Source organism: Pteropus medius, unplaced genomic scaffold, assembly GCF_902729225.1.
Source record: "Pteropus medius unplaced genomic scaffold, Ma_sr-lr_union100, whole genome shotgun sequence".
Taxonomy (NCBI): Eukaryota; Metazoa; Chordata; class Mammalia; order Chiroptera; family Pteropodidae; genus Pteropus; species Pteropus medius.
Window position 1 is genome coordinate 187,593 of NW_024347855.1, and position 17,078 is coordinate 204,670.

The 17,078-nt window shown below is 47.0% G+C and overlaps 1 protein-coding gene, 1 long non-coding RNA gene and 1 other non-coding gene across 5 annotated transcripts in view; 2 read left to right on the top strand and 1 right to left on the bottom strand.

The window, feature by feature from the left end:
* The window catches only part of LOC120615606 (uncharacterized), a 41,161-nt gene extending 34,631 nt beyond the window's left edge, over positions 1-6,530 (top strand). For all 3 annotated transcript variants that reach the window (XR_005656322.1, XR_005656321.1, XR_005656323.1), the window contains exons 2-4: positions 235-454; positions 5,028-5,271; positions 5,984-6,530. This is a non-coding gene — a long non-coding RNA (uncharacterized LOC120615606). The remainder of the gene's footprint in view (positions 1-234; positions 455-5,027; positions 5,272-5,983) is intronic.
* Positions 3,648-3,754, bottom strand: LOC120615637 (U6 spliceosomal RNA). The gene has a single exon (XR_005656325.1). It is a non-coding gene; the product is annotated as a U6 spliceosomal RNA (small nuclear RNA).
* Positions 6,531-10,961: 4,431 nt separating the features above from the next.
* Positions 10,962-17,078, top strand: part of RASA3 (RAS p21 protein activator 3) — a 114,193-nt gene continuing 108,076 nt past the window's right edge. Inside the window, exon 1 of the mRNA XM_039878747.1 lies at positions 10,962-11,114. Coding sequence (XP_039734681.1) covers positions 11,060-11,114 — 55 coding nt within the window. The 5' untranslated portion in view covers positions 10,962-11,059. The remainder of the gene's footprint in view (positions 11,115-17,078) is intronic.

A 17,078-nucleotide genomic window follows, 5' to 3' on the forward strand; every position in this document is an offset into this window, starting at 1 on the left:
CTTCCCATCTCCTCAACACCCGACAAAACCCATCAAACTTTAACTCTGGGATCCTTGACTCACCACTTAAAATAGGTATCAGTCATCAAGTTCAGAACAGCTGCTAAATTAGAAAAAATCCTCAATTACAACAACAGTTATGATGCCATAGATCTTAACTCTCATTTTGATCCACCTTTTAATTTCCATTTGAGTCTAGTAACTTTTCTTTTCTTTTCTTTTCTTTTTTTTCAGTTTCTTTCTAAGTTACTCATTTAAATGGATGTGAAAGTAACCTGCGTGTGTATGTGTGTGTAAAGGGAGGTCAGATCAGAGAAAACAGGCCACACACACAAACAGAAGACTGCTTGCTGGCTTTTCGAACCGTATTGAGGTGGCTGGAGTGGCAATTCTTGTCTCCCCTGCAGGAAGCCTTCCTCCAGAAAGCAGGAAGGAAGTGACTGGCTGAGCTGTGGTGAGTCACTCAGCTCGGGCTGAGAACCCCTTCGGGGATGGCATAAAAAACATCGAGAACATTGGTTAGCTCCAGAAGCTGGGCCAGTACCCAATCATCCCTGAGTTACAGTCCTTTCTGTTTATAGATTTGTATTCACCAGGGTTTAAAAACTACAGCATATGAAGTTCAAAAAGCCTGACTTTTGATTCTCAGAGTGAGCAGAAAGGGTGCCCGGTAAAGACTGGACTTTTTTTTTTTTTCTTCGTACAATGAAGAACTGCCTATTTAAAAGTTCTTAGACTAGCTGTGTGGCTTTGGGAAAGTCGCCGAACCTCTGTTCTGTACTTATATAACGTGGGGGTCATAAGGACCTTAACCGCTTGTCGTGAGAGTCCAGTGAGGTCGAGAGTGTGACGCTCTAGCATGGCATGGCTCGCAGCAGATGGCAGGTGGCAGCTTTCGACATCATCAGCACTATTATTCTTATTACTCCTTGAATGTGCCAATTCATCCATGAAGCAGATTCTCAAAGATTTGGGGGGAAAAAAAAAAACCTTACAAAAGCATCATCAGTCTGAATGTAGATTAGTGTTTTGTTTAGTATTATAAAGTGAGTTATAAATTAGATATTTTCACCCCACTGAGTCTGGGAGAGACAGACAATAAGCAATCAATTACACAAATAGTAGATCAGGCAGTGGTAAATGTTATGAAGAAAAATAAAGCAGAGTGAAGAGATAGAGAATCAATGCAGGTGGGAGGGCAGTTATTTGAAATCTCTCTGACAAGTATCATTTGAGCAAAGTTCCAAAGGAAGAAGAGAGAGCAACATGCAGCTATCTAGAGACAGAGCCTGCCAGCAGCAGAGAGAACAGCAAGTGAAAGATTCCGAGTCAGGAGAGAGCTCGAAGGAACAGCAATGAGGCCAGTGGCCTGGAGCAGTGAGAAAAAGAGCAGTGGGAGGTCAAGGCAGAGGACAGCACAGCTGGATCACATCAGGTCATACATGGTAGGGGTTTGAGATTTTAGAAGGGAGGCTAGTCCAGGGTTTGAGCAGAAGAGTGACATGGCCTGAATCAAGTTTCCAGAGGATTCCTCTTACTGAGAAGTAAAGAATAGATGTTTGTTCCTGTGCCGAGTGGCTTGTAGTGACCGTGCTCTAACTCATCCCAAATTTCTAGCCTGATAAAATACAAATTTATGTTTTAAAAATCTACCTCAGTAAGACTGAGATGTCTCCTAAGAGTCTACATATTTATTTTAAAGGTAACTTGGTCACAGGATCAGGTAACATCCCAGGAGTTAGTTAATTCAGCACCATAAATTTATATTCTGAGTCTCTGACTGTGCGAGCCAGAATTTAGCTAGAATTACACAAGATAATCCAGCTGGGAGCCTCATGGCTTCCTGCTACCCGCAGTTCCCAAACATGGTGTTTCAGCCCGGGAGGCCCCATCTGTCCTGTGGGTCTTCCAGTTGCCTTTGCTTCCTTCTTCCGAGGCTTCATGAAGCTGCTGTGTCTAGGGTGGTTGGAGTGGGAATGGCAACAATAAAGGCTGGAGAACTTTAGGGTACTGGGGCTCATCGATGTTCTTGTATGGGGCCATTACCTCATTAGAGGAACACTGTAGTTTGCAGCTGTCCTTCCTCCAGAGGAAAAGAGGCCCTGCTAATTCTGTCTGTTTTTATTTAAACCTATTTGGGTAAAGAGTTGTAACTGAAGAGTGAAACTGTGGCTTCGCTTAACTCATCCCCTTCAGATATGCAAAGGGGACTAGCAGAGCCCAGTATAGCGGTTCCGCCCAGGGCCAACCCTCAGAGCCTCAGTGCCCATTCAGTTAAAATGTAGAAAGGGATATGCAATAGTTTCCAAATGGATGGTTTGAGGCTCTAGCTGTCTAGGATCTTGATTACAACTATGTGAAAATCAAATGTCAGAGACAAGACTGCTGAAGATGAGTATAGAAACACAAAAATAGCTTTCATGTAAGACAGGTGGGACTATGAGCACATTCTTTTAAATTTCCCTAATTGTTGCTTTCATAGCAATTCAAATTGGTGATGGGAGAAAAACACTTTGCAGGGGGGAAAAACACTTTGGAATATTGTAATTAAACATTTTGTAAGGGCATTAGTGGCCCATCATGTCCAGCAACACGTAACTACATACAGTTTCTCTGTCAGACATTCTTTCTAATTTAGGGGCAGCCTTGGAGGAACAATTCTAAGGGCTAATGTTCTTAGTCACTCTCATTTCTCTTCCCTTATTTCCTAAATAATGTGTCACAAACAAGTTTGGAAGGGGCAAATGAAGAAGCACACTGGAGGAGAGGGCCGTATCAGCGTGACGGAGAGCAACAATCTCACATTTGCCCAAAGCTGGGCACTGGGTCTCCACGACTGCCTTCTCTCTCCCAGCACCCTGCCCCGTGCTGCATGCATATCGGCTGCCTGACCAAGAAGACCAGCATCCAGCTGGCCGTGGGGCCTGGGACACACGTGGGCAGAGCAGATGTGCCTGGAGCAGGGACCAGCTTCCCGCCATCCCATGTCCACATCTCAGAAGGGCATGATCAGCCCTAGAGAGGGAAGGGGTTCTGCCTCTAGCCCCAGAGTCTCGTGGCCCGGCTGCGTGCAGGCAGTCCTTACCTCCAGGGTGGGGTGAGTCGAGAGGCAGAACTTGTGGGGGTGACAGCACTGGACCAGAATCAAAAGAGAGGGTACCTCTTCCAGCTTGAACTCTTGTGTCCTGGGCTCTCCCATAACCATCCATCAGTCTCTTCACATTAAACACAAAGGTGGGATGGATGAGGGGAATTAACTAGAACAGGGCATTTCAAACTGTGGGTCACAACCAATGATGTGCTGGTAAATGCTTAACGACTGACTGGGAAAAAGAAGAGGAGAGAGTGTAAATTTTCTGATCTCCATGATGTAATTATTCCAAATTGGGAAGAGATACAAAGGGCAGGTCATTACATTTTATTTCCACTATATGATAAACATTGATAACTCAAGAGTTGGGTTTATATAATTTTGTAAAGTATATAATTTTGTAAGCCTATAGAATTTAATTTTTAATAATGGTCACATTTAACAACCAGTGGGCAAAATTCCTGAAAATTTAATCTTTGGAGCTCGTGAGCCAATACTTCCAGTACACCAGTGGCTTACTATGTAATTGAGGGTCCTGAAGTGGATTTTTTTTTTTTTAAATATGGAATGCTTCATGAATTTGTGTGTCATCTTTGCGTAGGGGCCATGCTAATCTTCTCTGTATCGTTCCAATTTTAGTATATGTGCTGCCGAAGCGAGCACCTGAAATGGATTTTTAAATTAAATAACCCAGATTAGTTTATGCAAAGCTAGAATAGAACATATAAAATTATAGAGCACATTATATTAGTCAGGATAAGTATTGTTTCGTAAAATTTGTGTGAGTGTATCAGGTCATGACTTAAAATGTATTTACTTTTGTGAGTCTTTTAAGAAGAAGTTTGAGCAGTTCTGGAACTGGGAGCTCCAGAGGCTTCTCTATCCAATTTCGGTTTGAGAGTGACTGTCAAGAGAACTTCACCATCCATTAATGTAGCCCCAAATCTTAAAGTTAAGAGAGCGACCGGGTTACTGAAAGCTTGCTTGCTCCTGAGGGAAATGGAGATAAGGCCCAGAGAGGCCGAGAAGATTTTGGGAAAGAAGACCCTTAAGAGAAAAAAATGCATCAGGAGCCGGCTTTGCCCTTGGACTCTGTGAAGCTGCAGGTGCAAATCGCAGTCTTCAGATGTGGCTGGGTCTCCTGGGGTCAAACGGGGATGGCAGGGTGTTTGCAAGTGAGAACTTTGAGGTTTCCTCTGGCCTCAGCCTTCCTCTCATGACAACAAGGGGACGATTTCCTTGCAGGGCAAGGTGAGTAAACATGAGGTCACACCCTTCCTGTGGGTAGTCAGATTTCAGCCTCCCTATGGAGAGGATGTGGGCCCAGGTGGGGCTGTAGCAAGAATGGCAGGTGTTGGTATCACCGCCATATTGTTCTTTAAATGTTTTTTTTTTTAAATTTTGAAATAATTGTACATTCACATGCAATTATAAGGAGTAATACAAAGATCCTAGGTGCCCTTCACCCAGTTTCCTCCAATGGTGACATCCTGCATGACTGTGGTGACTGTGGTACAAGGTCACGGCCAGGAGATTGCATTGATATGATCCACCAACCTTGTTCCAATTACACCAATTTTGCATGTATTTGCCTGTGTGTCTAGAAATGTGCAATTTTATCACATGTAAGTTTGTATAGCCACCACAACTGTCAATACACAACATTCCTGTCCCTCAGGGTCCCTCCTGCTGCCTTGTTACAGTCACAGCCACCTCCTCCCCTTCCCCTGACCCCTGACGACCACTATCTGTTCCCTATCTGTATAGTCTGTCATTTCAAGAAAGTCGTTGCAGATCAGTAGTAGTTTGTATCCTTCTGTTGCTGAGTAGTTTAGCCATTTACCTGTCAGAGCGCAGGTTTCTGGGTTTTGGTTATCAGTGAACATTGGTGATTTTGTGCGCATAATGTCTTCTGAAGAATATTTTCTTCCCACAGAGGTGAGCAAGGATCTCAGTGTGAACATGGGCCCACTGTCGCCTTCGATCACCAGAGGCCTCCCTCTGCCTAGCTTCAGAGGTCTCTGTGCTTGGGAGCATGTGGGGGCCTGGAAGCAACCGACTTCCTGGTGAGGGAACCTTCGCAGACTCACATCCGGAGATCCCGGAGCCAGAGCTGCTGTCTGTGCTTCAGTGACTTCTGCAGGCCCTGCATACGTCACAGGAGAGCCATCATCTACCAGGTATTCATTTCAGTTTTCTGGGTCAGGAGGGTAAGAGAGGAAAGCCCTTCCCTTGCCCTAAGGGAGTGATTGATGAGAAAGCCACTGAGAACTGACTTTCTTATTTGCCCAATATTGACTGGCCTAGTTACTGTTCCATATACCAACTCACTTTCCCAACAGCAGCCCTGTACACAGGTACTATTGTTACCCTGTTTCACAGATGAGGACACTTCCACATAATCGGGGAAAAGAGTGAAATTATTTGGAAGAAATAGAAAAGAATTTAAGTGGTTTATCATAGATCACAAATACAATAAAAGTAGTGCCAGTCAATCATTTATTATACTCGTAGTTAAATAAAATTTATTAATACGCACAGGCAGGTGCTGCATTTGCTCCTGAGCCCCAGCTTTGTCTTTTGGCTGCTCTGTGGTCACCGGGCCTCCCCATGATGCACAGGTTGGCAGAATTCCTCCTCAGCCAGTTGCCACCATTCACTCTCTTCTGTGCCACCCACACCCCCGAAACTGGAGTAATGGCAACTAAGCTACATGAAGGAGTGAAGACGATCCCCTGGCGGGGTCATCCAAAGTGGCTCTTCAGTTTCCCATAGCCACCACATCCTCAGAAACGGGCTTTCGGTTTTTCATGCAGTCCTGGCATTGTATCTATACCTTAGAGACCATGTCTACTTCTAGGATTTTCTTTTCCGTTTATCTTTTTTTTGCAGGATCATCCCAAACTGAATAGACTGCAGGCAGAGGGAATGCTGTGGAGAAGGCAAGCTCTCCAGTGATTTAGTGGCACCTACACAGCTCCCGTCAGTATTCTGAGGTTAAGGGGTGTGTGTTGTATTTCTTTGGTATTCCTACATAGCGCGCGGGTTCTGGACACATGCTAGGTGTTCAGTAAAGGTTTGCTAAATAAATGAATCACTAAACAGAGTAAATAGTCATTCAAACAACTTGTATGGCCATTGTGTAAAATTGTATATCAATATTAACAAAACCTCGAAGGAAATTAGGAAATAAAAATATTTGCCTTAAAATGATGGGCTCACAAGTACATTTTTTGCCCTTTTGAAATTTACTATAATGTGAGTCTCTCAATCCAATGTTTTACAAAAGGAGCACCTCCTACTGGCCACTGATAAGATTTGTTTGGCCTGGTCATGACAATGCCGAAGACCATTTTGGGACTTGTTGCTGCATTTATCGCTGGGTCTCCAGTGTCTGGTGCCCAGGACAGGAGGCATCTTGTGAGCCAGATATAGGGTTTTCTAGGGCCTGTGTTGTGATTCTGCTGTGAGAATCAAGTGTCAGAATTGTCTTGAGAGCAAATCCTCCTCCTAAATGATGTGAATCAGATACCCCTCTTTTTTAATTTCTTCTGGGATAATTTGATAGAGATTTTAGGAGAAAAAAAATACATACCTTCCTGTCATAGCTAGGAAGACAAGATTTGGAGTCTGGTTAATTGCTGATTTCAGAAGTATTTTCAAAAATCACCTTGACATTTGGCTAATTAGGGTCAAAAATAACAAGTCAAACTTTACTATGATAAAAATAAATAGTCATTTTGAACAAATGGTCTTCGTAATAAGTAATCAAGGCATTACACATATCTGTTTAACAGGTAAATCCGTTAGGTATCTGGGCTTATATTTTGCTATTAATTCAAATTGGCAGGTGCATTGATATTAATCAAATGACATTCCATATAAACTCTTTTAAGGTATTTTATTAGTGAGGATAGGATAGTCTTGGGCTATGCCAATGATTTCCAAATCTTATTGGCTTTACACAACAGAAGTTCATTTCTCACTTTTACAAAGGTGGCTGCCCTCTATATGTGGTGACTCAAGGGTCTAGGCTGCTTTTATCTTATCTCTGAGTTTCAAAATGAGGCCTCTCAATTGCTACAGCAAAAGAGAGAGACTGGAGAATCCCACAGTGGCTTTTCTCAGCTTCGAAACAGATGTAATGTCACTTCCTTTACATTTCTAGACAAATTCTTTTGTGAAGAACATAAATTTGAGAAAGCATGGTGCTTGCGCAGTTCTGTGGTGGTCGAATTTTGTTAAGAAAGTAATCCTGGAAGTATGCTGCATAGGTCTTCATGCTTCTTAGAGAGAGAGGCCCATGCTCAGAAACATCTTGCCTCACTGATATGGGGAGCCCCTGAATCTTCATAAATTTATTTCTTACCTTTTAGAGCACATGTATTTCAGAGCCACACATCTTATCAAAATCTCCGATGACTGCCAACTTCTTGCTCAGCTAGCTGATTAAAATGATGTCATCAATATAGCAAACCAAACTGCTATTCTGTAGACTGTCCAGGTAGATGGTCTAGATCTCTTTGGACTATATCATATCAGAGGGTGGGAAAACCCGATGGAGGTGAGATTCCTTATTCTGGTTGGAGAAAAGTGCTTTTGCCAGCTGTATGGCCATAGTCCATGGACCAGAGACTGTGCTGATGTGGTCTGGCAGTGGCACTACAGCTGGCATTGCAGCTGCAGACAGGGCAACTGTGTCATTGGGTTTGTGATGGCCATTGTCATCCTCTAGAACCTATTTGGTATAGGCAATGGGACTGGTGAATGAAATGACCCTTTAGGTTTTTAAGGACAGTATAGATCTTTTGCCCAGGATGTATTATTGCTTTTGGTTTTCCATCTTGGCACCCTACTTGGCCTTCCCTGCTGGGATAACGCTTAACTCACACATCAGGGAGCCAATGTGGGTGTTCTGACAACTGTCACATATGTCCATACCAACTTTACATTTGATGCCAGGGGAAATGATCACTTGGTTGGTCAATGAATCCAGTGGACCAACTGTGAGCCACTCCTGGACCTCACAAGTCCCACTCTAACGGGGGCACGATGACTCTTTGGGTGCCTGGGTACAAATGTCAACTCAGACCCTGAGACCAACAGCCCTCAAAATATCTAAGTGTTTTCCTTTTTCAGGTGTACAATTACCTGAGTAAATGGCCACAGTCCTCTTTGGGGGAAGTCCTAAGAGAATCCTTACCATATATACTTATAGCCAGGTCCTCTCTACCAGTCAGTGGGTTCTGAGGATGAGAAGTGGTTCATGTCTGGAAACTGGGCAAGAGATTCTAATGTTTTATTGGGGCAACTTTCTTCAGCCTCCTGATACTTATCTTTGATTTCCTTTGTATAAATTGAGCAATACACGTGCTGGCTAGCTATTTGTCTTGCTCCCGACGCCATGTTCGGCTGACCATCTCTATAGCTCTTTGCAATTCAGGGTGTCACTCCAGTTTCGCTGCTCACTACAATAATTGCACCTACCTTGCTTCTGATGGTTAAATGTCGCAACCTTGCCCCTATTATGTCACCATCCAATCATCCTCATTGCTGTCAGGGAGCCCGATGCTCCCTGTAACAACATCTCTACCCTCAGCCCAGTCCTACAGTGGCCAGCCACTGCTGAGGATCTCACCAGCACATTCCTCATTACCTTTGTAAATGGGGTGTCCTCTGGGCTTTCCTAGTTTAGGTTTCTCGGTTTTATGGAGTATATTTACTCTCCTGTGCCACTTCTCAGAGCATTTGGATGCTTTCCTCTGCTGTCTGCCACGCCTATTTGGCATTTCCACCTCATTTAGTATGGGACATTACTTTCTATAAGCTTCCAAATGCCATACTGGCAGCGTGCAATCCTTAACAGGGTGCCAAACCCTGCATCATGGTTGAATGATCCCATATCAGTAAACTCTAACCTTGATCTACCTTTATGTTCTGCCTCCCCTGAATACAACATTCTCTGAATCTGGTCCTGCATTTATTTTCCCAGTTCCCACTGGCACAGATTTCCTCATTCTAAAGCTTCTTTGCAGATATGAACTTCCTCTTTTGTCAGGCCCAGCGCTTACCCAGCTGGGTGATGCAAGTGTTGTGGAGGAGTGAGCTGGAGGTAGACCATTGAGGTGTTTTCATTGTCTTGCAGAGGTCTCCACATCATCTTCAAGCACAGACAGTACTTGCTTTTAACAGGGAGAAGTGGGACACCTCTTCAAATCCAGGAAATTGAGGGAAATCTGGGATTCAAGATTGCTGAGTGCATTAGTCCAGACGACCCTCCCCCAAGTCTCAGAGTCTCTCTTCTCCACTACCAGGGTCCTGACTTTGGGTTGAGCATTCAACCTTTTCTCGAGTGCTGCTATCTTCATGATTACATCCTGGCTCTGATCCACAGCATTTTCTTTTCTTTTTTTTTCTTTTGGTTCTCTAGTTGCAGGAGATGAGGGTGTCTTTACATGGTATCAAGGAAGCTCTCACAATTTTCTTTAAATTGTGATCTTTTCATTGCCTTGTCCTCAGCAAGAGCCACCTGATTCCACAGTTCAGATAATTATTGCTTTTCTTAACCTCTACAGTGCCTGAGATACTGCACCTGCCAGTGTGTTTCCTCTCACAGACTTGCATTACAGCTCACCACTGCTAAAATATGGCAGCACTGCTGTGCCACCAGTGATGTGCCAGTGGGCATCCAGCTCTCAAATCCCACCACAGAGGCTGTTCCTATACACTCCTGGCCCCAACTGTCTTATGCTGGATTCCCCCTAGAAACAGACTCTGAGGCAGAGATTTATATGCAGGAGTTTATCAGTATTATTCTCAGAAAAAAAAAAGTCCTGTGAGCATTTGAGGGAAAAGGATTGGGTAGAGAAGCAGCTTAACCACAGTGCAGTTGCTACGGAAGCCTCAGCCAATCCTCTGAGAAGCTCAGGAGCGAGGGGTGCTATTCAGTTATCCTGATGGAGGCAAAGCCTTGGTCTTGAGAAAAGTCTGGATGGCGCACAACAGCACGCACTGCAGAAACCTTCCCAGGAGTTAGAGGCGGCAACACTGGGGTTTGAACCAAGGAGAAGCTGCTTTCTTAAATTCCATTTTAAACTACCAGTAAACACCACATATGAAGGTCTTGAGAGGATAAACTCGAGCAAATGATTGAGGAACTGGAAGAAGGCTCGAGGAGTTAGGGTAAAGAATGGTCCTTAATCCTTTCAACACACACCTAAGCATTCTTTTTTTTTTTTGGAAGTGAGGATACAGCAGTGAAAAGAATAGGCTCTATCTTTATTAAGCTTGTATTCTGGTATATGCAGGGTGTGTTTGCTTGTTGTTGTTGTTGTTTTGTTGTGTATCTATGAAGATAAAGGGGAGGAGGGAGGGAAGCGGAGAGGAAGTCAGGAGGACACTTTGAGATAGACAAGTAAATGAGGTGAGGAAGGGACCCTGCAGATGCCTGGGGGTCAGCGAGGGCAGACAGCGTTGCACTTGGCTCAGTCCCAGCATCCCCCCTCCCACTTCCCGCCCCGCCTGGTTCCCTCCCCCTACCAGCCAAGTTTCCCCCGCGCTCTGCCTCCCGCCGCCTCCAGTCCGGTCCCCTCTGCCCTGCCTCACCACCTCCTGCCGCCCCGCGCTTAATCCCTCGATAACCCCGCAACCCCTCAAGTCCTTTCATTCCTGGTCCCCTCCCCGACGCCCCCTCTCCGGGTCCCTTTGGATGCCTCTTTTGAGACAGACCCGCCCCTCTTCGGGACTTGGCCAATGGGCAGTTGAGATCGTGCTGTGGGACAAGCCACCTCTTCTCCGCCCCTCTGCGGGTCTTGGCCAATGGGGAGCTGGGCAGGGCCAATGGGCGGAGCCCGGCGACTGGGGCGCCCAGGACCTGCCGAGCGCAGGGTAGGGCGCTGAGCGCGGGTACTGCGCGGTCGCTCCGGCTCCGGCTGCTCCGCGGGGCTCGGCGCGCGGATTCCGCCCAGCATGGCGGTGGAGGAAGAGGGGCTCCGGGTCTTCCAGAGCGTGAAGATCAAGATCGGTGAGCGCCCGGGAGCGGGTAGAGACCGCGGGGTCTTTGAGGGTCTTGCGGTGGCGTCCCCAAGTCCCTGACTTGCTCTTGGAGATGCGCGCTCCCGGTCGAGGCCCCCATCCCACCTCCTGCGGACGGTCGGTCCGCCAGCCGCAACCCCCTCCTCACCTCCCCCAGAGGACTGGCTGGGCCAAGCCGGGCCCCGTGGCTCCGGGGAACGCAGCTCTCCCGCCTTCCCTGCGTCGCTAGCGGCCCCAAGTCCCTGGAGGCGCATTGCGGGGGGTGGGGTCGCCTGTATGGAGGGGGAGGTGCGGTGCAGGACGCAGGTCCCGTCCCCGCTAGGAGTGTGTGCCTGCGTGCGTGCCTGTGTGTGCATGAGTGTGTGCATAAATGCGTGAGTGCGTGTGGTACTCTCTGGATGCGTGCATTTGAGGTGCCAAATTCACCGACCTCAGGGTTCGGCATCTCTCAGCTGCTGCACCAAGAAACTTCCTTTTCTTGGAACGTATAAGCTCTTCCACAGGTTTCCCCAAGGCCATGAGGCTAGGTCGGGCTGCTGACTGGTGTTTGTATGTGCACAGGTCCGTGTGGGTGGATGTGTGTGTTTTTGTGTATGCATGTGTCTCTGTGTGTGCACACATCTGTGTAGGCGAATGTGTATTTGTGTGTGCATATGTCTGGGTGTGAATGTGTGGCACGCACTCTGGCCTAGGGCTTCCTTAGAGCAGGAAGACACTGGGGCTACCCCTCCCCCACCTTCCATTGAGAACTGGCGGAGGGAGCTTTTGGCCACCAGGGCCTGCCATTCAGGCCATGTCACCGGGGAGGATTCTGCCTTTCTCAGTGGACTGAAGAGCTGGGGGAGGTAAATGAAATGCAGACTCTGGAGTGAGCTGGAGGGCTATATCTGGACTTCCTGGGTTTATCTGGAGAGATTTGCTTTTTCCCAGTTCTGTTTTATCTTAGGAGAGTGATGTGCAAGTTGGCCCCCCCTCCCTCTCTGCCTTCCTCAAACAGGAGCGGTGCCTGGAATTACCGTTACACACTAATGCCATAAATATGCTGGGTGAGAGGACAGTTCATGTTGGAGAGGGCTTCTGAGGATCCAGAGTGTCGCCATCCTCAGGGTCCTTCTCACCTCTTGAACTCCCTGTCCCTAGGCGAGCTCCACATTCCCATTCATTCCCATGTAAAAAGGGCCACAGGGAACAGAGCCAGGCACCCAGTGGCTGTTGCAATGTCAGTTGTTGATGACATTTGATGCTGCCTGAGGAATTCCAGCTACCCCAATTCAGCGTGTTGTTTCCTGTCTGCTTTATTTTGGTTTATGGATCATTGCTGAGGTGCTGTTGATATTTGTCTCAGAAGCACTGCAGATAGGATGTGGCAGCACTTCAACCCTGAGGAGTCTGCCTGGAGAGAGAGGGTTTCTCTTGTTTACTTGGTTGAAATCTGCTGCTGACCACCTGAAGGGGGATTAGGGGAAAGTGTCTCTCTTAGGGTCCCCTCAATCAGGAGCCCTCACCCAATGCCTGGGTCCAGTGAGTTGTGTGGGGGATGTCACCCTGCAGGATTCCAGGTGCTTCCTTATCAAGGGGAGCAAGAAGGGGGCATTGGAGTGAGGGTGTGGCCGTGGGGGAAATGTGCCAGGCTTCCGGGAGCAGCAGGCTGGAATGGGTCTGGGTATAGTGTGGTCCAGGCCCAGCATGGCCAGCCCACCTCAGACTCTACTCAAGGAGGATTCTGGAATTGTGATTTGTTAAGCAGAGAGGATAGATTTCTATCCAGGATGGCATAATATGTGAAGCAGAAGAGTGAGGAGACACCTGAAGGTCCAGGAGAGCAGCTCTGCTGGCCTGTCAGTGCATGCTTGTAGGAGGGCTCTGGACCTCAACACAGGCAGGGGGTGGTGGGGAGGTCCCAGTGTGGAAGGAACGGGGTTAGAAGACGCTGCTGGGTTAGGCGTTCTCTCTTGTGTGCTCCACTTTAAACAAGCGAGAGAAACTGTCGGTTCAGCTGAGGATTAGTGCAGTGACTGGAACATCTGCTGTCTTTAACTCCATGTGGGGACTGGGTATTGTTAAAACCTTTGGAGCCTCCTCACCTCCCTCCCATGTTTGGGGGCTACAGCAGTGAGGCAGAAACGCCTGTGCATCAGCCGTCCAACTTACTGGAGAGAAAACAGGGGCTCCTCAGGGAGAAAACAGGGGCTCTGAGAAGCCCCTGTTTTCTCGCCTGTCTGAGGGTCTTCACCTACAGCGCTGGGCTGCAAGAGGGAGACATCTGTGACTGGCCTTTGTAGCTGGAGGCATTCAGAGAGCCAGGGCCTACAGAGGGCACAGGCAGGGCACCTCCTGCATCTGAGTGCAGAAATGGTCAAGGCTGTGCTGCTGAGTTAGAGCCTGGGCTGGAAACCCCGAAGGTGTACTGTGGGTGGGCTGGTTTGGGGGCTTAGTCTCAGTTAACTAGAGGGAATGTTCGTTAGTAGAATGGGATGATGATGATCCTGAGCATGGTAAGTGGTATGCTGATTTCTTTCTTTAGTCCTCTGTGGCCAGTCTTGGCTCTGACTTGCCTGAATGCCCTGGTCTTGAAGACATGATGATGAGGGACACAGCAGTTGATACAGAGGAGGGGCAGACATGCATGAGTCACTGCACACACAGTCACATGCACACTCGCCTCTCCTTGTTCGGAGACACTGGCGGGCCATCCATTCATCTCTAAGCCTTCTCTCCAGGCTAGCTGGCTGCATGCCCCATGTCTGCTGTTGGCTTGCTGGATGACCCAGGGCAAGTGTCCTCCCCTTTCATAGACTCTTTTTTCCATTTGCAAAATGCAGGCTATTATTGTCTACTGCATCCGGTGGGAGATTACAAGACAGTGTTGTTCAGGCTTACATTAATGCCCGCCCCCTCACTCCTAGAAAAAGACAAAAGGAAAAATTCTCCCTAAAGTTATACTAGTAAGCAATACCATTACTGTTGCTAAGAAAAAAAAGCAGAACATTTTGGAGGGGATGAAGAGATTTTTAGGTATGAGAGCCTTGGCCTTTTAGTTCTTAAACAGTTTTGGAAAGTGTGATGGTGCTTGGTCTCATTGAGAGACAAAACTTGGGGAAAATAGGAGGAATCTCTTCCTTTTTTCTTCTTCCCCTTTCTTTTTTCTTCTACCTTTTGCAAATGAGACAATACATAAGAAAGTGCCAAATAAAAGTGAGGTATTTTTATTGTAACTATTTTGAATCCTTGTCTTGAAGAACCTGTTGTTTTCTACACTTAAATCTTTCAGAGTTATTTTGGATAGTTCTACTGGACACTTAAAAATCTTAAACACTGTCTGTCTTTGGTACCAGTTATTACTGTTTTTACACCAATATCTCATGTCGTGTAAGACTGACCGCACTTCCTATGAGATGGCTACTTTGAGGAAGTGTGTTCTTCTGACTTTCCATGAGTCAGGACTTCAGCGCTGGAAGGGAAGCAACTTGAAGATTTGTAGGCACTGATTGGGGGAAGAACCCACAATGAGAGCACATCTGCTGGGCAGTGTTATTTTGGATCCAGCACTCCCTTAGGCATTGTGAGATAGCTTTACTTCCCAGTGATTATTTTTCTTTTTTCCTTAATAGTTAGTACTCTTTTTTAAGTGTCATCTTATATCTCGGAAAATGTTTCCGTTTAAGAGCAAAAGTATTTCTCTCAAGCTAAAAAATATCCTGGCCTTGTAATTCGGAGTGAGAAAAGCCCTCTTGCTCTGTTATTGGTTTTCATCATGAGTCTGAGGGTGCGGTTTGGATCTTTTTGGTGTGTTGGTGTGTGTGTCTCATGTAAGGTCGAGCTCCGCCTGGTTCCTTGCTGCAAGACTCCCTCTGACCGGTCTCTCCCTTCTCCTTTGATCCAGTGCACTGCGCACGGAGCAAGCTTTCATGGTCCTTCTCTGTAAGAGCAGAGCTTGTCCACCAAGAAGGGCGATGACAGTCCGGGTTCAGCATGAGCACATCTGAACTGATAGTTCCCCCCCGCCCCGATTCAGCACAATGTGGCCCTGTGGGGGGGCCTGCCCCAGCGGTTATCTATCCTCCCTCCACCTAGTTGTAAACATAATCCCTCTAGAAGCAGGAGGTCCCTCAGAGTGCCTAGAGAGAGGAGGACAGGGAACTGTGGCTGAGGGTCCCTAGTCTGTGCCTCCCTTGGCCATTCTGCTGGCGAGGAGGGGGCATGGTGAAAATGCCCAGATCGCAGTGGTTGGGATCTCAGGGTTCTAGGTCCACTCTGCTAAAAGTGTTGTATGTAACCCGATTTCCTTCATGGGAAACAGTAGTGTGCTTGTCACAGGGTCTTGTAAGGATCAGATGAAGTGGTGGTCCTCCTGTTAAAAAAGTTAAAATAGTTACTTGTAGTGTCTTCACAGGGCTAAGAAGAAATTGTTTTCTCAATTAGAGAAAATATTTTGTGAATTTAAGGGAGCCATATAAGTGACATTAGCTTTTTTTGTGCGCGCGCGCATGTGTGTGTGTGTGCGTGTGTGTGTGTGTGTTTGAGAGTGTAAGGGAGGGGCCGGGGGGGCCGCACGTGGTTCTTGGCATCAGGGATTTTATATTCTCTTGAGCTTTTTGATGCTAAAATTAACCTGGATATTTTATTAACCGAGCTCAGCTAGCTGCCTGTGTTATTTTTAACCTCTAAGGACTAATGTGCAAAACTGGGCTTATGCCTGGGGAGCAGCCGGGCTCTGGGCCAGGGGTGATTTCAGCCCGTGGCTCCAGGTTTTGCCTGGGAAGGGGGTGGGTTTGCTGTGTATGTGCGTGGGGGTAGAGAGGGATACAGACTTTAAGTAGATAGTTCGTGGGTATTATCTCATTATAATTTAAATTCTCACAACTCCATGACATTGACATTGAGGAAGGGGACTTGTAGAACTTATTAAACAACCTGCTCAAAGTCACCCAGCCTGGAATAGTGGAACTGGGATTTGAACCCATGTTTGCTCGATGCCAACATTCTTGTTTTCCTCACCACTTAATACTGTCTGTCTTTCCTTTCTCCATGATCTTGGATTTGAATGGCGGTGGTGGTGGTGGTGGTTGAGGGATGGGGGCTACTGAAGGGCTGGGAAAGAGAGAAGTGGCCACTTTTGGGGACAGGAAGTGGTCAGTATTCATGAGGGAGGGACCAGGGCTGCTGGCTCTTGTGGGCAAACATCGGGGAGTGCTGGCCTTGGCGGTCACTGACCATGGGGCGCTGGAGTAGGAGTTGGAGAGGAAAGAAATTGTGAAGATGTGATCTTGAACTGAATGCAGAAACTCAGAGATGATTCTTTGAGCAGGGCCATCGGCAACCCATACAGCCCCCCATGGACGTTAGAATAGGTGTCGGGCAGGTGAGCCCAGCGTGTGCTCCTGAGGAGGCCCTGTAGACAGAATCGCTTGGTTGGAATATAACATTCGGTAGAAAACGTTTAGATTTGCCTCTCTGAACACTCATACCTTCCTGAAGGTGCTTGGGGGATGAGAACGTTGGCGCATCATGTCTTAGTCACAAGACGTGCACATGTTTAGAAAGGCAGTGGATGTATTCACTGGGGCAACCAGAAGTAGTAGCTGCTAACGCCTGAGAAGTGAGGTTTGCAAGTCGGATTTCATGCTTCCAGGTGCCCTTGAAGATGGTAAGGCTGCTGTGGTCACAGATGGAGCCATCAGGCCGTCGTGGGGACAAGAGCCCCTGGGAACCAGCTGAGGAGAGGAGGCTATAACTAACTACACTTGGAATTGGAGACCCAAGACTAAGTCACAGCTATGTTTCTCGCTAATTCCGCAACTTCAGACAAATCCAAGTTCTCTCTGCCTCTCAGTTTCTTTGATCTTTTTTGCGGAGCTTAACGACTTGTGTGAACAAAGATACTTCCACTGCTCCGATCTTTATTGATAGATGTTCTGCTAGTGTAATTTTGAAGCTATTTGTTATGTTAATC